This window comes from Physeter macrocephalus, chromosome 18 (genome assembly GCF_002837175.3).
Source record: "Physeter macrocephalus isolate SW-GA chromosome 18, ASM283717v5, whole genome shotgun sequence".
NCBI classification, from domain to species: Eukaryota; Metazoa; Chordata; class Mammalia; order Artiodactyla; family Physeteridae; genus Physeter; species Physeter macrocephalus.
The window spans coordinates 71,771,127-71,798,098 of record NC_041231.1 but is presented as its reverse complement, the minus strand read 5'-3'; the positions used below and the strand labels follow the sequence as shown (position 1 = coordinate 71,798,098).

At 44.9% G+C, this 26,972-nt stretch overlaps 2 protein-coding genes across 5 annotated transcripts in view; one reads left to right on the top strand and one right to left on the bottom strand.

The window, feature by feature from the left end:
* The window catches only part of PIM1 (Pim-1 proto-oncogene, serine/threonine kinase), a 47,306-nt gene that overhangs the window by 1,998 nt on the left and 18,336 nt on the right, over nucleotides 1-26,972 (bottom strand). For 2 of the 4 annotated variants that reach the window (XR_003677070.2, XR_003677073.2), the window contains one exon: nucleotides 8,010-8,118. The exons of 1 other annotated variant lie outside the window; for it this stretch is intronic. The gene's annotated coding sequence lies outside the window, so the exon portion shown is untranslated. Of the gene's footprint in view, nucleotides 1-8,009; nucleotides 8,119-26,972 lie in introns of those variants that run through there. One more of the 4 variants, XM_028479825.2, reaches the window with a different exon arrangement.
* TMEM217B (transmembrane protein 217B) lies at nucleotides 1-26,972 on the top strand. Its single transcript, XM_055080174.1, has one exon. The coding sequence runs from the start codon at nucleotides 8,000-8,002 to the stop codon at nucleotides 8,552-8,554; it is 555 nt and encodes a 184-aa protein (XP_054936149.1). The 5' UTR covers nucleotides 1-7,999; the 3' UTR covers nucleotides 8,555-26,972.

Genomic DNA, 26,972 nt, shown 5'->3' with positions numbered 1-26,972 from the left:
TTCCATTCATCTGTTGATGGATGTTTAGGTTGCTTCTACCTTTTGGGTATTGTGAATAATGCTGCTGTGACTATGGTTGTCCTCAAGTTTCATCCATGTTGTAGCATGGGTCAGAATTTTCTTCCTTTTTAAGGCTGGGTAATATTCCATTATATGAATATACCACATTTTATTTATCCATTCATTCATTGATGGGCATTTGGGTAGTCTCCAACTTTTGGCTATTGTGACTAGTGCTGCTGTGAACGTTGGTGTACAAATATCTGTTCGAATCTCTGCTTTCAATTCTTTTGGTGGGTATATACTCAGAAGTGGAGTTGCTGGATAATATGATAATTTATTTTTAATTTTTAGAGGAACTGTCATACTGTTTTCCTCCACAGAGGTACTATTTTACATTCCACCAACAGTGCACAAAGATTCTAATTTCTCCACATCCTCCCCAGAACTTATTATTTTGGTTTTTTGATAGTAACCATCCCAATGGGTATGAGGTGGTATCTCACTCTGTTTTTAATTTGCATTTCCCTAATGTTTAGTGGTGTTGAGCATCTTTTCCTGTGTTTATTGGTCCTTGTATATCTTCTTTGGAGAAATGTCCACTGAAGTCCTTTGCCCATTTTTAATCAGGTTATTTGTGTTGCTGTTGTTGGGTTATAGAAGTTCTTTATACATTCTTATTTATCACATGTTTGATTAGCAAATAATTTCTCCTGTTCTAAGGGTTGCCTTTCCACTCTATTGATGTGTCTTTTTAAAAATTAATTAACTTATTTATTTATCTATTTTGGCTGCAAAGGGTCTTAGTTGCAGGATGCTGGATCTTCATTGCAGCATGCGGGATCTTTGGTTGGAGCATGTGGGCTCTTAGTTGCGGCATGTGGGCTTCTTAGTTGTGGCATGCGAACTCTTAGTTGCAGCATGCATACGAGATCTAGTTCCCCGACCAGGCATCGAACCTAGGCCCCCTGCATTGGGAGCACAGTCTTACCCACTGGACCACCAGGGAAGTCCCTTGATGTGTCCTTTTATGCATGGAAGTTTTTCATTTTCGTGTGGTCCAATTTATATATTTTTTCTTTTTTTTTCCTTTTTTTCCCTATGCTTTTGGTGTCATATTCAAGATATCATTGCCAAATCCAATGTCATGAAGCTTTCCCCTTAGTTTCATAGTTTTAACTCTTAGGTTTAGGCCTTTGACTCATTTTGAGTTAATTTTTGTATATGGTGTAAGGTATGGGTCTAACTTCCTTCTTTTGTGTGTGGATATCCAGTTTTCCCAATATCCTTTGTTGGAAGGACTGTCCTTTTCCCCATTGAATGGTCTCGTCACCCTGCTGAAAATCATTTGACCATATGTATTAGTCTGCTCAAGCTACCATAACAAAATACCATAGACTGGGTGGCTTAAAAAACAGACTTTTATTTTCTCACAGTTCTAGAGGCTAGAAATACATGATCAAGGTGCCAGCAAATTCAGTTTCTGGTGAGAGTTATCTTCCTGGCTTGAAGATATCCACCTTCTCTCTGTGTCATCGTATGGTCTTTCTTCTGTACACAGGTTGGGAGACAGAGTGAGCTCTCTGGTATCTCTTCATCTTTTTATAAGGATACCAATCTTACTGGGTTAGAACCCCACCCTTATGACTACATTTAAGTTTTATGACCTCCCTAAAGGCCCTCTCTTCAAATACAGTCACATTGGGGGTTAAGGCTTCGACATATCGATTTTGGGGTGGGGGACACAATTTTGTCCACAACACCATATATGCAAGAGTTTATTTATGGGCTCTCTATTCTATCCTATTGGTCTGTATGTCTGCCTTTATGCCAGACATTCACACTGTTTGATTAATATAGCTTTGTAATACATTTTGAAACCAGGAAGTGTGAGACCCTCAACTTTGTTCATCTTTTTTGAGATTGTTTTGGTCATTGGGGGTCCCTTGAGATCTTATATGAATTTTAGGATGGATTTTTCTATTTCTTAAAAAAAATCCTATTGGGACTTTGATAGGGATTACATTGAATCTGTAGGTCACTTTAGGTAGTATTGTCATCTTTTTTTTTTTTAATAAATGTATTTATTTTATTTTATTTATTTTTGGCCACGTTCGGTCTTCGTTGCTGCATGCGGGCTTTCTCTAGTTGCGGCGAGCGGGGGCTACTCTTCGTTGCGGTGCGTGGGCTTCTCATTGCGGTGGCTTCTCTCGTTGCGGAGCACGGGCTCTAGGCACGCGGGCTTCAGTAGCTGTGGCTCACGGGCTCTAGAGCGCAGGCTCAGTAGTTGTGGCACACGGGCCTAGTTGCTCCACTGCATGTGGGATCTTCCTGGACCAGGGATCAAACCTGTGTCCCCTGCACTGACAGGCAGATTCTTAACCACTGTGCCACCAGGGAAGCCCACTATTGTCAACTCTTTTTTTTAATATATAAATTTATTTTATGTATTTATTTTTGGCTGTTTTTGGTCTTCATTGCTGCACACGGGCTTTGTCTAGTTGCAGGGAGCAGGGGCTACTCTTTGTTGCGGTGGGTGGGCTTCTCACTGCAGTGGCTTCTCTTGTTGAGGAGTTCTAGGTGCACAGGCTTCAGTAGTTGTGGCACATGGGCTCAGTAGTTGTGGCTTACGGGCTTAGTTGCTCCGAGGCATGTGGGATCTTCATGGACCAGGGCTCAAACCCATGTCCCCTACATTGGCAGGAGGTTTCTTAACCACTGCGCCACCAGGGAAGTCCCTGAACTTCATTAAGTCTTGAGATCAGATGTGATCTCAGTTAAAAGACCGTGGGTTCAAGTCCCAATCTGAGTTAGACAGTTTCAAAACCACTTCCTTCTGCCCCTTTTCCAGCTCAGCCAGGCAGAAACACTACTCCAGACTGGTGCAGCCAAGAACACAGGACTCCCTTTCCCTCATCCCCCAGTCAGGGTTTTCTTCCCAGGAGGAGCCAGACATTGGCATTTCTCACCTTGTGTCCCAGATACCTGTTGCTGAGGCTAAGAGGTGGGGGCTCCCTTCGGATACCTAGTCCCTACTCATGGGATGAAGGCATTACCTTAGGTGTGGCACCACTGAGAATACTGGGGCCCCAATTGCCCTTGCCCCAGGTTGTAAGGTAGTGGTTCCAATGACAGGAGAGGCAAGCCAGGAAGACCTCAGACTACTGTCTTCCCTTTTCCACAGAGCACTCAGCTCCTAAAGCAGGAGTATCACTAAGACAGAAGCATACAGTTGTCCCCTCCCCCAATGCCACAGCCGTGGACCAGAGGTTTTGGCTGAGGTAGGGGAGAAGTAAGCCATAAAACAGATATTTGCAATCTCTCCCCCAAAGGAACTGGTTTTCTTTACAACAGAACAAGAAGTTCAAGCCTAAAGGTGCTCTAAATAGTGACAGTTGTGGCAAAAGGCAGTTGAGAGGAGATGTGTAGATCACACATGAAGATTCAGGCTAAACTGTAGGCTAGCTAGTCTTCAGGAGAGAAGTGGTGAAATAAACAATTGGAAGAAGCCCTCCTGGGGTCAGAACAAACATCAAACACTGACTTCTGGAAATATTACTTCAAAGGAGACTGAATTTGATTGGATGGTCTATAGAGCAATTTATGCCCCATGTCATTACTGAAAATAGGGCAATCAGCCAGCAATTAGTAGGCCTTAACAGCTGGGTGTGGTCAAAGAAAGAGGGAAAAGAGTTCTGGCAAAACCACTGTTATCCTAGAATCACTGTGGGCATATCCTAAGCTGCACCTCTATGAGAAGCAACATCAGAGGCTTCACATGTGGGTGTTGGGTGGTGAGGGGGTCGGGGGGAGAATGTAATTTACTAAAATAATCCAGCCAGTGACACTGAGCAGGGCCCTGTGGGGCTCCTGGGCACAAAGCCTTTCTGTGTCCCCCATTTCTTTGATTACTGGAAATAACCTTCATTCAGCCTCCATTATCTTCCCCGACTTCCAACGAGCAGATTCAAGCAGTTGTTATTTAAGGAAGGGAGGGGATGCGAGACAAGGGAGAAACAAACAGTCAAGAGAAACAATAGTGCAGCCTTGGGATAAGGTCACACAAAGACATCTTTGAGCTGTTTTTCAAATACTGAAACTCCCTCCAGGTGGGAGAAGGTAACGATTAATGATGGTATGCTACTCACAAGCATGTGGACCCCAGACGAGTTGGAACCTGAAGGTTGATGATGCTGATTCCTACTTACCTCACCATCAACCCATCAGAAGAATGAAAGCCCGTCACCGCCTTGATCCTTATCACCTACCCCCACCCCCACCACAAGCCCTGTCTATAAGACCTCTCCCTATTCCCCAGGGAAGGGGCACAGTTTTTGAGGCCGAGCCTACTGTGTTCCCTCTTTGCCTGGCAAAGAAATAAAGCTACTCTTTCTACTTCGTCTGAAATTCTGTCTCTGTATTACTATTTGGCACCAGGGTACAGAATACAAATTAATTTTTTATTTATTTTTGGCTGCATTGGGTCTTCATTGCTGCATGTGAGCTTTCTCTAGTTGCAGTGAGTGGGGGCTACTCTTCATTGCGGTGCATGGGCTTCTCATTGTGGTGGCTTCTCTTGTTGCAGAGCATGGGCTCTAGGCATGCAGGCTTCAGTAGTTGCAGCATGTGGGCTCAGTAGTTGTGGCACATGGGCCCTAGAGAGCTTGGGCTTCAGTAGTTGTGGCTCGTGGGCTCAGTAGTTGTGGTGCATGGGCTCTAGGGTGCGTGGGCTTCAGTAGTTGTGGCACACGAGCTCAGTAGTTGTGGCTTATGGCCTCTAGAGCGCAGGCTCAGTAGTTGCGGCGCACAGGCTGAGTTGCTCCGTGGCATGTGGGATCTTCCTGGACCAGGGATCAGACCTGTGTCCCCAGTATTGGCAGGCAGATTCTTAACCACTGAGCCACCAGGGAAGTCCCACCATGATTTTAAAAAGTAAAGGAAAATACAATGGCAATGTCACATCAAATAGAGAACATCAATAAAGAGATAGAGGTTATAAAAAAAGAACCAAATGGAAATTCTGGAGTTTAAAAGTACAATAACTGAAATGAAAAACTCACTAGAGAAGCTCAACAGTAGATCTGAAGTGGCAGAAGGAATAATTAGTGAAGATAAGTGGTAGAGATTAGGCAATCTGTTTTTCTGAACAGAGAGAAAAAGAGGTGAAGAAAAATAAACAGAGCCTCACAGAAATGTGGGACATTATTAAGCATACCAACCAACATATACATAATGGGAGTATTGGAAGAAGAGGAGAGAGAGAAAGGAAAGGAGAGAGGAAAGGAACTGAAAAAGGAACTGAAAAAATATTTTAAGAAAAAAATGGTTGAAAACTTCCCAAGTTTATTGAAAAAGACTAACCTACACATCCAGGAAACTCAATGAATTTCACAGTAAAATGCACAGTAAATTGCACAGTAAAAATGCTCAAGTCAGCGTCAAGAAGGAAATCTTGAAAACAGCATGGGAAAAGAATCACTCGTCACTTAATAAGGGAATCCCAATAGGATTAACAGCTGATTTCTCAGCAGAAACAATGGAGGCCAGAGGGTATTGGAATAATAGCATATTCAAAGTGCTCCCCCTGAACCACGGTTAATCAAAAATCCTATATCCAGCAAAGTTATATTTCAAAAACAAATGCTCAGATTCCCTCTGAGTTCCAGGTTGATGGAGATGACTTCATGGCCGACATGTCTATTTGGATGTCCCAGGGGAATTCAAACCCACCATTTCCCAAGCTGTCCTCATCATCTTCCCCACCCCCATAATAAGTGTGTTCCTTCCTCCATGCTCTCCAGCTCAGTGCATGGGCCACCCTCCACCCAGGTGCTCATTCCAGACTCCTTCTCCCATAGTCCCAGGCCCCAAACACACAACCCCACATCTCTCTGTTGCCTTGCTTCACCCCATTTCTTTCAACAGCCTCTCAACTGCTCTGCTTGCATACACGCTTACCCCCTTTCTGACCCATGGCCCCCACAGGAGCAAGAAAGATTTTCCTTAAATGCTCTGGAAGCTGCTCTGTGAGTAGGGACGAGGTTTAGTTGATGTGAACAGAGAAGTATTGGTGCAGCTATCCACCAGCCAGCACGCTGCCTCTCCCATCCCACATGGGACTCTTCGGGGCCTGGGGTGCAGTGAGAGGTCTGTCTTTCAAGGACTGAACCGTGGAGTCACACACAGTTGGGAGGTTAGTGGGGAATAAGGTGTAAAAACATTTGGGCTAAACCTTGAAAATACTATGCTGGTGGGGGAAAGGATAAACTGGGAGATTGGGATTGACATATATATGCTACTATACATAAAATATATAACTAATAAGGACCTACTGTATAGCACACGGAACTCTACTCAATACTCTGTAATGACCTATATGGGAATAGAATCTAAAAAAGAGTGGATACATGTATAACTGATGTACTTTTCTGTACAGCAGAAACTAACACAACATTGTAAGTCAACTATACTCCGATAAAAATTTTTTTAAAAACCTAAAAAAAGAAAAGAAAATATTATGCTGTGAAGTAAGCCAGACACAAAAAGACAAATACTGTATGATTCAATTTATATGGGGCACTTGGAGGTAGTCAGATTTATAGAGACAGAAAGTAGAATTAACAGGGGCTGGCGGGAGACGAGGGAGGAAGAATTTAGTGTCTGATGAGTACAGAGTTTTTTCTTGGAGAATATGAAAAAGTTGAGGTAGGGGGTGGTGATGCTTGCACAACAGTATGAATGTACTTAATGCCATTGAATGGTACACTGAAAAAGGGTTAAAATGGTAAGATTTATGCTATGTATATTTTACCATAGCAATAAAACAATTGCTACTGACAAAAAAAAGAATATGTGGGATTGATAGAGTGAGCGAGGAGAAGGCTGGAGGGAGGCGGATGGCAGCCTGTCTGTGCTCTGACAGGACTAAGGAGGAGCCCTGTCCAGTGACCTTAGAAGGAAACCATGCTGAGCTTCCAACTGGTTGTCCCTCATTGGAAACACATCAGCCAGAGGCCTGCACGCGTCCCCCTCATGTGTGACTGTTCCCCCTCTCTGCCCTCACAGTGGTAGCTGGCCAGTGTGGGGAATGAAGAGGAGGCAGCTTTGCTCTGGAGCTCTCCGAACTGGGAGCCAGTAAGAAGGCGATTTGAGCTGGGAGGGACTATTGCCCCAGGGCCCGCCCTACCACAGCCTTGGGCCCTCCGCCATAAATATCTTCAACAGGTCTGCGTGGGTGCTAGGCAGCTCCACCCTGGCTGGAGCCAGCCTCTAGAGTTCAGGTCTAACCTAGGCTGCAGGTGGGGGTCTGCCTGCTGGATTGTCGCCTGAACAACCTGGCTTATCGTCGTGGCACCTTCACCCTGGGCAAACGAGATAGTCAGCCTTGGATCCGTAAACCTTCCCCCATTCCATTCGCTGCTGGCTGAATCCTGTGACTTGGGACAATTCTGGGTCAGACCCAGGGAGTAACTCAGGGAAATTACATTTTTAAGGGCTTGGAAGTAAAGAAAAGGGGGCTGAGGGGAAGGTCGGAGATGATTCTAGGCCCTTGAGGAGCCATGCTAGTTTTCTGAGAAAATGTGTTTCTTCGGAGAAATGAATATCCCAGAGAGGAGTCCAGAACTGACTCTACCATTATTCCAGATACAGGAACTTCCTAATTCCCACAAGCCTGACACCAACAGGAGTACCCTTTGTGCCACCTTAAAGCATGGCTGCTGCTGGAAGAGCAGAGCTACCTGAAGATTATTCCAGGCCAGTGATGCCCTCACTTCCCAGTGATGTGCTCACCTGTAGCTAGTGAGGCCAGAGCAGGGTCAGAGCCCGTGTCCCTTGACTTCCAGCCCATTGTCTGTCTATATACCCTTATTACTCTTAGCGCTTCCATTTACATCTAGTGGCTTGAGGATTTGTCCTGGGCTAGCACTGCCCTCTTGTCAGGTATCTCCACAATTTTTTTTTTTTTTCTGCAGCCGATACTCGGTAAAACAAGTATAAAATGAATGACAAGAAGTTCTCCTTCATGACGGGCATCTTCTGTATCCTCAACACCATCCAGTTCCTCATCTTTGAAGTGAACGAGGTTGCATACATCGGCTACGAGGACAACTTCAGCATCTACAAGGAGACAAAGTCTGAGCTAGTCTCTTGGGTCACGACCTACAAGAAGCACATCAACATCTGCCTATCCACCATCACCCTCATGGTCAGCTCCTTCTTCCTCTATTGCATCCACATCAGCAACTACGTGGGGCTGCTGTGCTACACCATGTGGATCATCACCTATGAGCTCCTCAGCTTCTCCGTGGTCCTGCTCACCAACGGGACCATCAAAGAGCAGTTCAAGCAGCTGAGGTACTTGCACTTGATTTTCCAGGTCTCCCGAATGATCCTGCACTTTTTCTGTCTGCCCTTCATCACCAAGTATGCGTACTCCCTTTACAAGAACCTCAAGACTTTAAGCAAGACAGGCCGCTGCAAACGCTCCTCTGTCAGTACATTTGACTCGTGGCCGCCTGTTGGGCTGGGAACCTTGTGCCGCAAGTTAAACTAAACTGTGCCAGGAAGAAGGGAGAGAGAGAGACAGAGCTCCCCAGCGGAGGCTCCCCCTTCCCTGCCTGCTTTCTGCTGATTCTCCTTGCCTTTTCCAGGTTCTCGAGTTCTATGCACTTAAGAATGACCCTTGGGGGAGGGAGGGTTGCGTGGATCAGTTATTATACATGTGTATTTGTGACTTGTTTTGGCATTTAATTATAGACCGTCTTTGTGCTTATTTAACCATCTCATTGGTGTATCCTGTTGTCTCTCATTGTACCCTCCTCTCTGCACATCCTTAGTTTCTGTGGATTGCCCCACTGATGCCTGGTTCTGCTGAATCCTTTATGAGCAGTGCTATCTGATAGAAATCTCTGTGCTGATGGAACAGTTCTACATCTGTGCTGTCTACTAGCCACATGTGGCTACTGAGCACTTGGGACATGGTTATTACAATCTAGGAATCAAATTTAAAATTTTATTTGGTTTTAATTACTTTCAGTTTCAATAGCCACATGCGGCTGGCTTGTGGCTACCATGTCACAGAGCACAGTAATCTGGAGCCTCATTTTCCTCCTGCATATAACTGTAGACCCCCTTTCCAACATCATGCATCACTCTGCTTTACTCATAATGTTCAGAAAGCAGTTCCTCATGTTGGTTCATAACACGGCAAGAAGAATCCCCATTTAAGAAAGTTCCAGGCTTCCCTGGTGGCACAGCGGTTAAGAATCCTCCTGCCAATGCAGGGGACACGGGTTCGAGCCCTGGTCTGGGAAGATCCCACATGCCGCGGAGCAACTAAGCCCGTGCGCCACAACTACTGAGCCTACATGCCTAGAGCCAGTGCTCCGCAACAGGAGAAGCCACTGCAATGAGAAGCCCGTGCACCACAATGAAGAGCAGCCCCCGCTCGCCGCAACTAGAGAAAGCTCGCGCCCAGCAACGAAGACCCAGTGCAGCCAAAAATAAATAAATTTATAAATAAATAATATAGTTTTAAAAAATTTTTTTAAAAAAGTTCCAAGATTTCTCAACTCAAGCACTATTGACATTTTGGACTGGATAATTCTGTCTCATAGGGGGCTGTCCTGTGCATTGTAGGATGTCTAGCAGCATCCCTGGCCTCTACCCACTAGATGCCAGTAGCATCCCACAGCCTTTTTTTTTTTTTTTAGCATCCCCTAGCCTTGTGACAAACAAAAATATCACCATGCATTGCCAGTTGTTCTCTGGGGGGCAAAATTACCCCAGTTGAGAACCACTATTTTAAAGCAACACACCCCTGGTGCTGAGAGCTGGTATGCCACTACTATTAACTAATGGAGAGTACCTTTAATAAGAGCTCTTTACATTTACCACCTTGTATAGTTTTTGTTTTGTTTTGTTTGTTCTGTTTTGCTTTTGGCTGCTCACGGGCTTTCTCTAGTTGCAGCGAGCAGGGGCTACTCTTCGTTGCAGTGCGTGGGCTTCTCATTGCGGTGGCTTCTCTCGTTGTGGAGCACGGGCTCTAGGCACGCGGGCTTCAATAGTTGCAGCACGCAGCCTCAGTAGTTTTGGCATGAGGGCTTAGTTGCTCTGCGGCATGTGGGATCTTTCCGGACCAGTGATCAAACCCGTGACCCCTGCATTGGCAGGCAGATTCTTAACCACTGAGCCACCAGGGAAGTCCCACCTTGTATAGTTTTTAATTCTAATGTTCCCATTTTATGGTTTGATGAAACTTGAGACTCAGGCCACTTAAGTGATATGATCAAGGTCCCACAGTATCAAAATCAATATTTGGATCTAGATCATCTAACTTCTTTTTTTTTTTTAATTTATTTATTTTTGGCTCTGCTGGTTCTTCATTGCTGAGCGCAGGCTTTCTCTAGTTGTAGTGAGCGGGGCTACTCCTCGTTGCAGTGCACGGGCTTCTCATTGCGGTGGCTTCTCTTGCTGCAGAGCAGGGGCTCTAGGCATGCGGGCTTCAGTAGTTGTGGCACTCAGGCTCAGTAGTTGTGGCTTGTGGGCCCTAGAGCACAGGCTCAGTAGTTGTGGTGCACGGGCTTAGTTGCTCCGCGGCATGTGGGATCTTCCCGGACCAGGGCTCGAACCCATGTCCCCTGCGTTGGCAGGTGGATTCTTAACCACTGCACCACCAGGGAAGTCCCTAGATCATCTAACTTCTTATATGACTGTCCAACTTGGTTCCCTGAAGCACTCTTACTTTTACCAAGATAAGAAGAGGGACCTCCTTTTAGAATAATTCCTTTTCCTTCAAAAAATGTTGGGAGTGAAGTCAGGGACACTGTTTTGACCATGCTCCTCCAAACCATGAGCACAATGACAGCAGCCCAGTTTTACTGAACACAATTTGTGTCAGGTAGTATTCTAACAATTCCCTCAATTCTTCCCACCACCCTGTAAGGGACAGATTTAGATCCAGGCCAGGTCCCAAAATGACCACCAGATGGCAGTCAGCAATAAGCTTTTGCTTAGTGCTGTTTGCCTTCTAAACCAGATCCTCTAGGGGTGGCTGATTTGGGGATTTAGGGAACCTCCAGCTGATGACTGAGGATTAATAGCATGTGTCTCCACCCTAGTCTCATAATGTGTAACTTGGTACCAGAAACAAAAAACAAAACAGGCCAACTTCAGGGTTCTAATCCCCTGTCCCAGCTGGGGTAGCAGTGGGAAGGTCGTGTGTGTGTGTGTGTGTGTGTGTGTGTGTGTGTGTGTGTGTGTGTGTGTGTGTGTGTGTGTGTGTGTAGAAGGGGTGGAGAGAGAAACAGAGTTCCAAGAATCAGCTCAGCTAAGAGTTACCTGCTGCCCTCAGATACAAGGCTGTGCGCGCCTCGACACCAAGAGTCCTTGGAAAGTGCTGTGTTCACCTCCACTTCCCAGCCTCCCATTCTCTCTGGAACTCCTTCCACTCCACTGAGACAGCTCTTGTTAAGCTGATCTCCACACTGCCCAATCCTGAGCTCAGCCTTCCCTTGCCAGACCTCTCCATGGCTTTTGACCAGCTGATCCCTCCCTGTCCTGCAAACAGGTTTCTCTTTTGGCCTATGGGACACCAGGGCCACCACTCTCCATTCACCACCCACATCACTGGCCCTCCTCCATCTCCTTTGCTGGTCCCTCTGCATCTCCCTGACCTCCAAACACTGACGAGCTCCCAGGCTCAGTCCTTGGTCCCCTTCTCTTCTCTGTCTGGGTCACTCCCAGCTCTCCTGGCTCAGGCCCGTCATGGGTAACCCCCATATGGACAGCTCCTGTCTGGACCTCTCCCTGAAATCTGTACTTGTTGGTCCAATTGCCTCCTTGCTGTGGCAGGTGCCTCTACATGGTTCCCAAAGGTCCCTGCCAATTGATATTCACACTTATCACCTCCCCTTGAGTGCAGGCTGGGCTAGCAACCCTCTTCTAATAAATAAAACACAGCAGAAGTGATAGGATGTCATCTCTAAGATTAGGTTACAAAACCACGATGACCTCAGGGTTGCTTGCTCTCTCCACGGGAGGCCAGCTGCCACACTGGGAGCATCTCGATGGAGAGGCTGGCATGGTCAGGAAGGGCGTTGCTAACCAACAGCCCCCAAGGACCTAAGTCCTACCAACAGCCTCCTAAGTGAGTTTGGAAGCAGATCCTCCCCAAGTCGAGTCTTGAGAGGGGCCACAGCCCCAGCTGTACACCTCCACTGCAGGTGGGAGCCCCCGAGTCAGAGGACCTGTGCCAGCTGCGCCGGGGTTTCTGACCCACAGAAACTGTGACATAGATGTGTGTTCTCTTAAGCTGCTATGTTTGGGGGTAATTTGTTACAAAGCAATTGATAAGTGATACATGTGCCCAGTAGCTATCTCAGAACGTGCTGCGATCCATACGTGTGGTGGTTTTCTCCCATAAAGCTGCCCTAACGCCCAGTCTTTCCCTCCTCCACCCTTCCAGTTGCTCAGGTCAAGGACCCAGGAATCATCCTTGGGTTCTCTCTCTCTCGCAGCCTTTACCCAACTCCTCAGGAAACCCTATCAGCCCCACCTTCAATGTGCATTTAGATCCCACAACTTCTCATCCCCTCCCCTACCACTGCCCTGGCCCTGTGGCTGTCACTGTCTTTTGCCCCAGCTGTTGCAGTAGCAGCATCCTAACTGGTCTCCCTGACACCACCCTTGCGCCCTCTGCAGTCAGTTCTCCACCCAGCAGCTAGAGGGATCCTGTTGAAACCTAAGTCAGATCATGTTCCTCCCTCTACTCTGCTATTCACATCCTGCCAGGGCTCCCCACTTACACTCAGAGGAAAAATCCCGAGTCCTCATCATAGAATGTTGGGTGCTAAGTGATCCAGTTCCCTGTCATCCCTCCAATCTCCTTCCTAACCATTCTTCCTTCCTCCCTCTGCTCCAGCTGCCCTGGCTGCCTTGCAGTTCCTCTTACACACCCAGCACACTCCAGCCTCAGGGCCTTTGCACCTGTCTCTTCAGCCTGGGATGTTCTTACTCCAGGGGTCCACTGGCTTCGTCTCATTTCTTTTTTTTTAAATATTTATTTATTTATTTATTTATTGTATTTATTTATTTTGGCTGTGCCAGGTCTTAGTTACGGCACTTGGGATCTTTGTTGCATCATGTGGACTTCTTAGTGGTAGCATGCATGCGGGATCTAGTTCCCCAACCAGGGATCGAACCCGGGCCCTCTGCATTGGGAGCATGGAGTCTTACCCACTGGACCACCAGGGAAGTCCCGTCCTCTCGTTTCTTTCAGGGGTCTGCTCAAAAGCCATCACAGAACTCTTCCCGACCAACCTATGTGAAGCAGCTCCTCCCCCCACCCCTCTATAACCCATTTACCCTGCTTTACTTTTTCCATAACACATATTATCACCTGACTTACTACATACAGTTATCTCCCCCCAAAATATAAGCACCATATTATCTTCATTGCTATTTTCCCAGCACCGAGAACAACACCCAACACATAACAGGTGCTCGATAAATATTTGTGGAATGAACGGGCCTGCACCCTCAGCAGAATAGAATGGCCTGTTGTTCCTTGTTTTCGAAGTGATGCTTACAGTAGCTGGGCTGGTGATGGGCAAATTACTACTGCTCTTTTGGCCTCCTCTTCCTACTCCTTTTTTTCTCTCACTCACTCCTGGAGACTCTAGTGAAGACTGTAGATAGTTACATGTGGGAAAATACCCACAAAGGATACAAGAATATCAGCTTCCTTGTCCCTTTCCTCCTTCCCTAATCCTTTTCCCTGCACCAGCTGCTGACACTAGAAACACCACCTCATCTCCCAGCGCCACCTTATCAAGCCTAAAACAAGCCTTTCAAACAATGCAGGAGTCCCTGGGAAGGGCAATACTCTGAGAGCTGTCACCTACCCCTGTGAAGATCTCTGGCCTTCCATCCTCCGTTTCTTCACTAGGTTTGCTGAGTATCTACTGCATAGCAGGCCCTGAGCTAGGAACGGGGGGATACCCTGAAAAGTAAGACAGCCCACATTTCAAGGGGCTCCCAACCTAGTGAGGGGTGGGGGTCATTCAGGACCATTTGGACCCAGTATGATAGGTATTGAGGGAAGCACCGGGGGCCACAGAAGGAAGGAGGTTGGAGAGTCAGGGAAGTCTTCCTGGAGGAGGAGACCTTTAAGCTGAGTCCTAGAAGAAAGTTTGATTTAGCCCTGAGAAGGGAGGGGAGGAAATGGAAAGGTGGGAGCCTGAGAAGGTGCAGATATCCCTGGGACAGTAGAGCTGTGCACTCGTATTCATCATTTCCACCTCAGGGTGAAGGAAGGGGCTCTGCACAGGGGAACAGTGGTGTCAAGAGGAAGCAAGCAGGCTCGAACTTCCCCAGAGAAAAGAGCGTCTCCCCTTTTCCCACGGCCTCTGCTGGCTGCTCCCGGAAGGCGCTTGCTCTTAAACATATAATCCCTGAATATTTCTGAGCATCTTTCCCACCTCACTGCTATCACCTATAAGTCCAATGTCCCACGAAGGACAGACTTCGTTCCATGTTGACGTCTCCCCACTGGTTTCAAGGTGTGTAAACACTTCTGTAGGTCTTACTTCTTTTTTCCTCCTGGCCTTGGGTCTCCATTCCCCCTGCGTTCTTTCCCCGGGAAGTCCCCACGTCGACTGCTACTATTCTCAGCCTTTGAAGCCCTCATTTTTCCTGTCTTCGGTTTCTTCTGACTATCATCAGTCTCTACGCACAGACTGATGCTATACTTTTCTTTTTCCAATCAAATTGCCCACCCAGCAAGTGGTTAATGAGGGCCCCTGAGAGCCAGCCCCTAGGTGAGGCTGCTGTGGTGATGAAGCCTGAGCTCCTGACTTTTCAAGACAGCCTTTCACAGGGCGAGCTGCCTGGTGAAACCCTCCTAAGCTCCCTTCCTTTTCCCTTGCCCCCTCACCAGTTGTTAGTAAAATAGATTTTTACCATTTTCAATGCTTAATTTTTTTTGTTTTTTGTTTTTGTTTTTGTTTTTGTTTTTTGCAGTACGCAGGCCTCTCACTGTTGTGGCCTCTCCCGTTGCGGAGCACAGGCTCCAGACACGCAGGCTCAGCGGCCATGGCTCATGGGCCCAGCCGCTCCGCGGCATGTGGGATCTTCCTGGACCGGGGCATGAACCCGTGTCCCCTGCATCGGCAGGCGGACTCTCAACCACTGCGCCACCAGGGAAGCCCCAATGCTTAATTTTTTTTAAAAATGCAATAAATTATGATTTTCTTCCCTGAGAAACAGGTCTTACAAATATCTTTTGACTGTATTAATTTTGTTTCATAAACAAGGGCTTTGCTTTAGGTTTGTGTGTTCGTGCATGTGATTCTGTGTGTCTGTGTATCTGTGTTTGTGAACGTTTGTATGTATTTGTGTATGTCATGTGTTTGCACGTTTGTGTATATGTAAAAGGCTGAGTTAAACAATTATTTGGTGATTGCCAGAAATAACTTACATATTAAAGATATAAAAGGATCAAAAACTTTTTAGGGCTTTATATTTTTCTAAAATTTTCTTTTGCCTCTTACGAAGGCTACCTTTTCCCTTCAGAAATCTACCCAATGAGGGGCAACACTGGAATGGACTTTTCTTTTTTTTTTTTTTTTTTTGGCCGCACCACACAGCTTGCGGGATCTTAGTTCCCTGACCAGGGATTGAACCTGGGCCCCGGCAATGAAAGTGCCGAGTCTTAACCACTGGACCGCCAGGAAACTCCCAGAATGCATCTTTTTTAAAAGGGTTTGTTTGGTTTTTCTCTTGCCCCATAGCACAACACTGACAAGGTGTATTTTATGAATGATGTGGAGAATGGAACCTAGAGCCATCTTGCTTCTCAGAGTTTTAGGGGGACAAAAGGATCCCATTCAAAGGAATTGGGAAAAAGTAGTTGTAAAAAGTGTCCAAGAAAAAAAAAAAGTGTCCAAGAAACGAGAGATCCTATCAAGTCTGCTAGTAGACACTTGGCAGCTTCTTTTCAAGGATTCTCAGCTCCTGGCATCTTCCTCTGCCCAGGCTGAGCTTCCTGTTGGCTACCTTGAACTCAACCTGACCCCATCTGCTTCTCACTCTGATCTGAGGATCTCTTGCATTTTCTGGCCTGATTGAGATGATTTTATTTAGCCTTTAATCACTTTTCTGCACTAGCCACCCTCCTTCCCCACTTTCTGACATCCTGAAACACACCCTTGCTTCCTTAACATGTGCATTCATGCCTTCTTTCTCATTTATCCATTCATCAAAATGCAAGGTTTGTCAACTATTTGCTGGGCATTATGCTAAGAAGTGAAGCAAAAATAAAAAAACAAGATGCAGTCTTGGCTCTGAACCAAGAAGAGTGCCTGTGAGGGAATAATTACAATATTATATGATAAATCAGGTAACAGAGGTTCAGCCCAAAGTGCTATGTTCTCTCTATTTTTCAGTGGTTTGTTCAACAAATGTTTATTGAGTGCATGCTATATATCAGGTATGTTAGATGTTGGCCACAGGGATGAAGAAAATAAAGTTCCTACTCTCATGAAACTTGCATTCTAAGGAGGGAAGACAAGTAATAAACAAGTGAACAGATAAGTATATATAATAATTTCAGTTAGTAATAGGTACTAGGAATAAAATAAAGCAAGGTGATATAATAGAGTTTTATCCCAGATAGTGAGACTTAGCCTAGTAATTCCATCCTCTTGCAATTGACTGTTTTAGAAACAGGCCCAAGCCAGTGGAGAGGGGCATCTAAGAGGTCTTTGTATGAGGAATGTCTGTCTGGGGAGGTAGGGCCATCTAGGAGGTCTTTGAATGAGGAATGACTCTGGGGAAGTGATGTTTAACAGGACTCGGAAGATCTGTGGGAAGGGCATTCCAAGCAGAGGGAACAGCAAATGCAAAGATCCAAGCATGGGGGAAAAGTTTCGTGTGTGCTGACAACAGCCAGAAAGCCAGTGACTGGAGCACAGTGAATGAGGGCATGGGGGATATATTGATCAACTGGTCCAGCATCCCTCTCAATCCCTCTAGAGTACCTTCCTTAGTCTCAGAAGGGAAAGCTAAAACCAAATGCTCCAGCCTCCCTTGCAGCTGTGGTCCTACAGGCTGGACATGGATTGTGAACTTGAGAAGGTAGAAGTGAGGCAGAGGCCATCTTCCTGCTTCTGACAAACAAGGTCGTAGAGTCAACCTTTTTCTCTGCAGCAATGTTCCAGTGATCGGTCACTAGCTTGTGGGCACCTGTAGCCTCCTGATCCCTGGGTTGCTATTGTGGTGGTGTTTTCTGGAAATCAACAGTCCAAAGGCGGCCTCCTGATTCCCACCTTCCCGAGGGGAGTGGTGGCAGCAGCTCTCCTGGCAGGCAGGTTCAGCAGTGTTATTCCAGGAGTCATCACAGAGGCCTAGCACAAAGCCTCTTGTATTCTTCCAAAGATTTAGAAGGAACCAATTCCTTATTCAATCCCTTTTTGCCTCAAATACCTGGAAAGGTCTCTGGTTTCCTGCAGCTATAAGGGGTGCTGAGTTATATGGGGGTTTGGGAAACCCAGCTCTCCACTTTGGGATACACCACATTTAAACAGAGAAGTACCCATCTAACCCTACTTGCTGTTTTCCAGGGCAGAGCCAACTTCATATTCAAAACAAAACATTTTTTCCTCACTCAGGGTAGCTCAAACTTGGTCAAACAATTGTTGACAATCTTAATAAACAAGTCCACAAGTTTCCTTTTGTCTGCCATGCTTGATGAATTGCTCAAAGAATTTGAATAGATGTGTCAGGCTTGGTTTCCTTTGGCTATGTCTCCCTGAGTAAGTTACACTTGGTTAGATGTTCACTGACCTGCCCTTTATTACTAGGCTAGCCAGATATGGAAATGATACTGGTATGGATATCCAGGTGACTTGCCAATTAAAGTCAGCATATTTATGGAGTGCTACTTTGAGCAAGTCTTGTACAAAAAGCACCAAGGGAGATGTAAAGCTTCTCTTCAGGTGCTGACAATCTAGTAGAGATAAACAGATAGACAGACCATAATAACTTATGCTGATAGAGTGTTTACCAGGTACTGATTCAAATGAATGAACTCATTTAATTCTCACAACAATGCTATGAAGTAAATTGTATTGTTTTCCCCATTTTACAGATGAGAAAACTGAGGCCCAGGAAGGTTATGTTATTTTTCCAGAGTCACACATAAAGTGGCACTGCTGGGACTTTAACCAGGCAGCCTGGCTCCAGATGCCCGCAGTTAATCATAACCACTGTGTGAGGCTCAAGGAAAGCATTACGGGAGCAAAGCAGAGGTAGAACTAATTCAGCCTAAGGGAATCAGAGCAGCCTTCCCCCTCCACCACCGAAAGAAATCTCCCATTTTTTGGTCAATTCAGCAAACGTGCATTGGACCTGGACTTTGTGCTGGATCTTGAGAAAGGTGCTGGTGGTATAAAGATGAATGAGACCTGCTTTCCTGCCCTTGAGGGGCTCACAAGGTAGGAGGAGAAGCTGACAGCTGAGAACATTAATTGTGAGAGACCTAGCCAAGATGGCACAATAGAAGACACTGAGCTCACCTCCTCCCACAGGCACATCAAAATTACAGCTATTTACAGAGCAATTATCTATGACAATAACCTGAAGACTAACAGAAAAGATCTTCTACAACTAAAGATATAAAGAAGAAACCACCATGAAATGGGTAGAAGAGGCAGAGATACTGTATAGCCAAGACCCACACCATGGGTAGGTGACCCACAAACGGGAGGACAGTCACGACAGCAGTGGTTCTCCCCAAGGAGCGAAGGGTTCAAGTGGGGTTCCTGCACTGGAAGATGAGCCTCCAGAACATCTGATTTTAAAGGTTAGCAGGGCTTACTTTCAGGAGAGCTGGAGGGATGTAGGAAACAGAGACTGATCTTTTTTTTTTTTTAATAATTTTATTTTTTATTGGCCACACAGCTTATGGGATCTTAGTTCCCTGACCAGGGATTGAACCCTCGCCCCCACCAGTGGATGCACGGAGTCCCAACCACTGGACCACCAGGGAATTCTCCAGAGACTGTGCTCTTCAAGGGCACATGCGAAATCTCACACACTCTGAGTTCCAGTGCACAGGCAGTAATATGAAAGGAGCTTGGGTCAGACCCACCTGCTGACCTTGAGAGCCTCTCAGAGAGGCAGGAGGCAACTGGGACTCCCCCTGGGCACATAGACACTGGCGGAAGACATTTTAGGGAGATTGTTCTACCATAAGGACACTGGTGCTTGGCAAGCACCATCTTGGAGTCCTCTCTCTAGTCTATTAGCACTGGGGATGGGGGCAGGGAAGCACCAGCCCTGAGACCCCCCACCAGGCCATGCAGCCAGCTGCCCTGGGACCCACCCCCCTCAACCAGGAGGCCAGCAGTCACAGCATGAGGCAGGGCCTGGCAGCCAACAAGGCCAGGGGCCAGCCCCACCTACCAGCATGCCCACAGTGCACAGCCCCACCACAACAGAAGGACCCAGGCAACCCACATAAGGGGCACCCCCAGAGCATACAGCTTTGGTGACCAGAGGGGAGTGTGCTGCTGGAGCCCATAGGACATCTCTAACATAAGGCAACTTCTTCAAGATTAGGAAATGTAACTGACCTAACACACAGAAATAAACACAGATTTTTTTTTAAAAAGAAAGAAAAATAAATAAATAAATACAGAGAATTAGGCAAAATGAGGAGACAGAGGAATATGTTTAAACAAGACACAAACCTCAGAAAAAGAACTAAACAAAGTAGAGATAAGCAATCTACATGATCAAGGGTTCAAAGTAATGATCATAAAGATGCAGAGTGAACTCAGGAGAAGAATGGATGAACACAGTGAAAATTTTAACAAAGAGTTAGAAATATAAAGAAGAACCAAAGAGAGCTGAAGAATACAATGAGTGAAATTTAAAAAAAAAACACTGGAAGGAATCAACAGTAGCTTAGATGATACAGAGGAATGGGTCAGCAAACTGGAAGTCAGAGAAGTGGAAATCACCCAAGCTGAACAGAAAAAAAGAATTTAAAAAATAAAGATAGCTTAAGAGACTTCTGAGACAACACCAAGCATACTAACATATGAATTATAGGGATCCCAGAAGGAGAAGAGAGAGAGAAATGGGCTCAAAACTTATTTGAAGAGATAATAGCTAAAAACTGTCCTAACCTGGGGAAAGAAACAGGCATCCAGGTCTAGGAAACATAGAGAGTCCTAAGCAAGATGAACCCAAAGAGGTCCATGCCAAAACATGTTGTAATTAAAATGACAAAAATTAAAGATAAGAGAGAATCTTAAAAGCAGCAAGAAAAAACAGTTAGTTACATACAATGGAACTCCCATAAGACTATCAGCTGGCTTTTCAGAAGAAATTTTGCAGGCCAGAAAGGAGAGGCACAATATATTCAAAGTGATGAGAGGAAAAAACCTACAACAAGAATACTTTACCTGGCAAGGCGATCATTTGGATTTGAAGGACAGATAAAGTTTTACAGACAAGCTAAAAGCTAAAAGGGTTCAGCACCACTAAAACAACTTTATAAAAAAATGTTAAAGGGACTTCTCTAAGCAGAAAAGACAAGACCACAATAAGAAATATGAAAATTACAATAGGAAAAGTTTCATTGGTAAAGGCAAACATAAAGGTAGTAGATCAACCACTGATGAAGATAGTAGAAAGGTTAAATGACAAAAGTAGTCAAATCATCTTTATTCACAATAAGTAGTTAAGGGACACGCAAAACAAAATGATGTAAAATATGAGGTGAAAATAATTTTAAAGTGAGTAAGGAGGAGTAAAAATGCAGCATTGTTAGAATGCATTTGAACCTAAGAGATCATCAACTTTAAATAATCATATATATATGTTGTTGTATACAAACCTCTTGGTAACCACAAACCAAAATAGATACACACACAAAAAAACAGAAAGGGAACCAAAAGTAACACTAAAGATAGTCATTAAATCACAACGGAAGAGAGCAAAAGAAGAAGAAAGGAACCAAAAAGAGTTACAAAAACAACCAGAAAACATAAAACGACCATAAGTACATATCTATCAATAATTACTTTAAAGGTAAATGGACTAAATGCTCCAATCAAAAGACACAGAGTGGGCTTCCCTGGTGGCGCAGTGGTTGAGGGTCCTCCTGCCGATGCAGGGGACATGGGTTCGTGCCCCAGTCCGGGAAGATCCCACATGCCGCGGAGCGGCTAGGCTCGTGAGCCATGGCCGCTGAGGCTGCGCGTCCGGAGCCTGTGCTCCACAACGGGAGAGGCCACAACAGTGAGAGGCCCACGTACCGCAAAAAAAAAAAAAAGACACAGAGTGGCTGAATGGATTAAAAGAAAAAGACCCATATATATATATATGCTGCCTACAAGAGACTCACTTCAGATCTAATGACACACAAAGACTAAAAGTGAGAGTATGAAAAAAGGTATTCCTTGAAAACGGAAATGAAGAGAAAGCTGCAGTAGCAATACTTATATCAGACAAAATAGACTTTAGAACAAAGACTGTAGCAAGAGACAGAGAAAGACATTACATAATGATAAAGAGATCAATCCAACAAGAAGATATAACAATTATAAATATACATGAACCCAACATAGGAGCCCCTAAATACATAAAGCAAATATTAACAAAAATAAAGGGAGAGGGATTCCTTGGAGGTGCAGTGGTTAAGAATCCGCCTGCCAATGCAGGGGACACGGGTTCAAGCCCTGGTCCAGGAAGATCCCACATGCTGCGGAGCAACTAAGCCTGTGCGCCACAACTACTAAGCCTGTGCTCTAGAGCCCGTGAGCCACAACTACTGAGCCTGCGTGCCACAACTACTGAAGCCTGTGCACCTAGAGCTCCGCAACAAGGGAAGCCACTGCAGTGAGAAGACTGCACACTGCAACGAAGAGTAGCCCCCACCCTTGCTGCAACTAGAGAAAGACCGCACACAGCAATGAAGACCCAATGCCCCTAAAAATAAATAAATAAATAAAAGTGAGTAATTGACAGTAACACAATAATTGTAGGGGACTTTAGCACCCCACTTACATCAATAGATATATCATCTATACAAAAAATCAATAAGGAAACACAGGCCTTAACTGACACATTAGATTAGATGGACTTTATATATATATATATATATATATATATATATATATATAGAGAGAGAGAGAGAGAGAGAGAGAGAGAGAGAGAGGGAACATTCCATCCAAAAGCAGCAGAATACACATTCTTTTCCAGTGCACATGGAACATTCTCCAGGATAAAACACATACTGGGCCACGAAACAAGTCTCAATAAATGTATAAAGACTGAACTCATATCAAGCATCTTTTCCGACCACAGAGGTATGAGACTAGAAATCAACTACAAGAAAAGAATTGTGAAAAACACAAACGTGGAGGCTAACAATATGCTAATAAACAACCAATGGGTGACTGAAGATATCAAAGAGGACATCGAAAAATACCTAGAGACAAATGAAAATGGAAACACAATGATCCAAAATCTATGGGATGCAGCAAAAGCATTTCTAAGAAGGAAGTTTATAGTGATACAAGTCCACCTCAGGAAACAAGAAAAATCTCAAAACAAACAAACAAAGAAATCTAACTTCACACCTAAAGGAACTAGAAAAAGAGGAGCAAACAAAACACAAAGTTAGTGGACAGAAAGGAATAATAATGATCAGAGCAGGCCAAAAGCCTGCCGTAAGGCCCTGCCTCAGTGGATTTCTCTCTTCTAGAGGTCCTCAAAATATCAAGATTCCTGCACCTGCCAGAAGAGTCTTTCCCATTCACCTAATAAGGCTGCTCAGAACCCAAGAGTCTCCAGTTTCTGGGGAGACCAGGCAGAGCAGAGAGAAAACAAAAATATCTCAATTCTACCCACAGGTGTGGTTTACCAAATTGCTGTAAGTCATAACTAACTTGAGGAAAAGGCTTCCCTATATCTGGAAAACACAGATCAAAACCAGTAATATTTCAGACAAAAACCATAAAAATTATAACCATATTCACCAATTCACTCAGTAACCAATCCTTTTGTTAACTTTTTATGAAACCATCAGTCTTCCATTAGGATTCTTTAGTTTCTTACCCAGTTCAGCCAAATGATCTAAAATTTATCAGAGACCTGTACTGGTCAAAAGGTCTTTCCTACGAATCTTCTTAAAGATGAAGCACTTTTCAAATGAAAACTACAATGAGGCACCAACTCACACCCGTCAGAATGGCCATCATTAAAAACACTACAAATAACAAATGCTGGAGAGGATGTGGAGAAAAGGGAATCCTCCTATACTGTTGGTGGGAACGTAAATTGATACAGCCACTATGGAAAACAGTATGGAGGTTCCTCAGAAAACTAAAAACATAGTTACCATACGATTCAGGCAATCCCATTCCTGTGCATATAGCCAGACAAAACTCTAATCCAAAAAGATACACGCACCCCTATGTTCATAGCAACACTATCCACAATAGCCAAAACATGGAAACAACCAAATGTCCATTGACAGATGAACGGATAAAGAAGATGTGGTACATATACACAATGGAATACTACTCAGCCATAAAAAAGAACAAAATAATGCCATCCACAGCAACATGGATGCAACTAGAGATTATCATATTAAGTGAAGTAAGTCAGAAAGAGAAAGACAAATACCATATGATATCACTTAGACATGGAATCTAAAATATGACACAAATGAACCTATCTACAAAACAGAAACAGAATCAGGGACATAGAGAACAGACTGGTGGTTGCCAAGGGAGAGGAGGTTGGGGGAGGGATGGAGTGGGAGGTTGGGGTTAGCAGATATAAGCTTTTATATATAGAATGCATAAACAACAAGGTTCTACTGTACAGCGCAGAGAACTATATTCAATATCCTATGATAAACCATAATGGAAAAGAATATTAAAAAAAAAGAATGTAGGGACTTCCCTGGCGGTCCAGTGGTTAAGACTCCGCGTTTCCACTGCAGAGGGCACAGGTTCAATCCCTGGCTGGGGAGCTAAGATCCCACATGCTGCAGCGCGGCCAAAAAAGAAAGGTATATATATGTATAACTGAATCACTGTGCTGAACAGTAGAAATTAACACAACATTGTAAATCAACTATACGTCAATGAAAAACAATTAAATTAAAAAAAGATGAAGCACTTTGCAATAGCATTGGAGTACAATAACTGTCTATAAATGACAAAAGACTTAAAAAGGCACAGTTCAACAACTGATTACTATGTAATCAATGAAAAAACTTGGTTACAATAACTAGAATTATGACTGATTATAATCTTAACCTTTAAAAACCTTAATCTCTAGCAAAAACCAAGAAGCAAGTAATTGTGAACTCTGTCATACCAGCATTTCCTGACTGGAAAACTTATGCTTTAGTTTTCCTCTTGTAAGAAGGCAAAGACCCGACAGCAATTAACGTTCCAATATTTTATCCTATTTGAAATGACCCAGAGATCTGTTTTCCTGCTAGAGTTTTAAAAGGCTTTTTTTTTTCCTCTTCACTCTTAGAGATCACATATGATTAGACTAAAGTTCCTGAGAGCCCAGGTAGGTCATTTACATCTCAAAGGCACAGGAAGAGAAATATCCATTCCTTCTAGAAAGCTAACTTTCTCTAAGGCATATGCAAAAACCAGTTTTAGAACAGCAAAAGAGTCCCATTTTGGCCATTTTCAGGGATTTTTTTTTTTTTTCAGTTTCTAAATAGCCGATTCAGTTTAAACAAATAACAGTAATAGACAATAATTCACTCACATTCACATGCCTCACTTTCAGAGGAACATGAATCAGCACTCAAGTCAACCTTCGCCTCAGCTGTTAGCTCAGCACCTGTGGCCTTTCTTAACATAAAAAGCAACAGCCAGCCCACAGCTGTGGCCACTGCCTTATTGTCTAACTTTTTTTTTCCCACTGTAATGGCAGCCAATATCTCCACAACAGCCTTAGGGGTGTCTATGAGTTCTTTGTGCTCTCTTGGGGGCCCCCATTCATCAAGGACAGCCACCCCAGAAGTTCCCCCGCAACTTTGGGGATCACTCCTGCAACTTTCAGCCCCACATGTTAGTGGACGGTCCCCGCAAATTTCCATTCCCCATCCTTATCTCCGGACATCTCGGTGCTCACAGGAGTTTCCCTGGTCTCCTGGCTGCTCCACCAATTGCTGGGCTGCACCCCACAGATCCGCAAAGCCTGTACTTGCCCAGATTCAAGACTGAAGAAAGAGCCCAGAGTCAGCGACAGAGCCATCAATGGTTTAATGCAGGGGTCCCTAGCCCCTGGGCTGAGGACCAGTACCGGTCTGCGGCCTGTTAGGAAACGGGCTGCACAGCAGGAGGTGAGCGTCAGGCGAGGGAGCGCAGCTTCATCTGCGGCTCCCCATCGCTCCCCATGATTGGCATTACCGCCTGAACCATCCTCCACCCACCCAGAACGTGGAAAAATTGTCTTCCACGAAACCAGTCCCTGGTGCCAAAAAGGTTGGGGACCGCTGGTTTAGTGGATGGGGGAGCTTACACATCTGAAGCAAGGTCCTGGAGCAACTCCCCACCATGTGCAGCAGACGGCGGGGTGGGGGTGGGGGGCGGGCAGGACATGGCAGCAGTCTGCTCCCCTGGAGAGGGGGAGGTTACCAGGTGTAGGGGAAATTGACGTCATGTTGGCTCATCAGTTACCAGGGAAACTCGCAGAGGAGCACGCCCCTCACCGCCCCTTTGACAAGCTATCATGGTGGAGATGTTCTGATCTAAAGGTTAGAACAATCACTAGCTGGGGTAGGGGCAAGTATGTAGGAAGGTCAGTCATGTGAGTAGGGTGTAATATATATATATATATATATATATATATACACCAAATGGAATATTACTTAGCTATAAAAAGAGAATTATTGTCATTTGCAACAACATGGATGAATCTAGACGGTATTATACTAAGTGAAATAAGTCAGAGTAAAACAAACACTACTGATACTTGATCTCACTTATATGTGGATTCTAAAAAACAAAACAAACCCTTAGATGCAGAGAACAAATGGGTGGTTGTCAGAAAGGAGAGAGGTAGAGGTGTGGGTGAAATAGGTGGAGATTAAGAGGTATAAATCTCCAGTTATATAATTACTAAGTCATGGGGATATAATATACAACATAGGGAATGTGGTCAATAATATTGTAATAACTTTGGGGGCAGATGGTAACTAGACTAATTGTGGTGATCATTTCATAATGTATGCAAATGTCAAATCATTATGTAGTACACCTGAAACTATCATAATATTGTATGTCAACTATATTTCAATCAAAAAAAAAAAAGAAAAAGAAAGCTATTAGAGCTAGTTACTCCTACCTCCTCCTACGAGTCCTAGTGCAGATAAGTAATGCAGCTGTCCATTAGCATAGCTGAAATCCCACACCAATGTGGCTTTCCACGGGCAGGGTGAGAAAACTAGAAGTCCACAATTAACTTCTTATAAGCGAATATCTATGTCCCTTTTTAAAGTGTAATTTTCCTAATATCATAATAAAATCCCCTCCCAAAAAAAGAACATTAATTACAATATGGGATAATAAGGAGTTCAGAGATATCACGGAGGGGTGGATCAACTCTGCAGGTGACTAATGGATAAGAAAAGACTTCTTGGGACTTCCCTGGTGGTCCAGTGGTTAAGACGCTGCTGTGCTTCCACTTCAGGGGGCACGGGTTCGATCCCTGGTCAGGGAACTAAGATCCAGCATGACTCGCAGTGCTGCCAAAAAAAAAAAGGACTTGGGGCTTCCCTGGTGGCGCAGTGGTTAAGAGTCCGCCTGCCGATGCAGGGGACACGGGTTTGTGCCCCGGTCCAGGAGGATCCCACATGCCACGGAGCGGCTGGGCCCGTGAGCCATGGCCGCTGAGCCTGCGCATCCGGAGCCTGTGCTCCG

What these genes read in the sequence shown, in the direction of transcription:
- TMEM217B (XM_055080174.1), top strand. Translation starts at nt 8,000, where the DNA reads ATGAATGACAAGAAGTTCTCCTTCATGACGGGCATCTTCTGTATCCTC.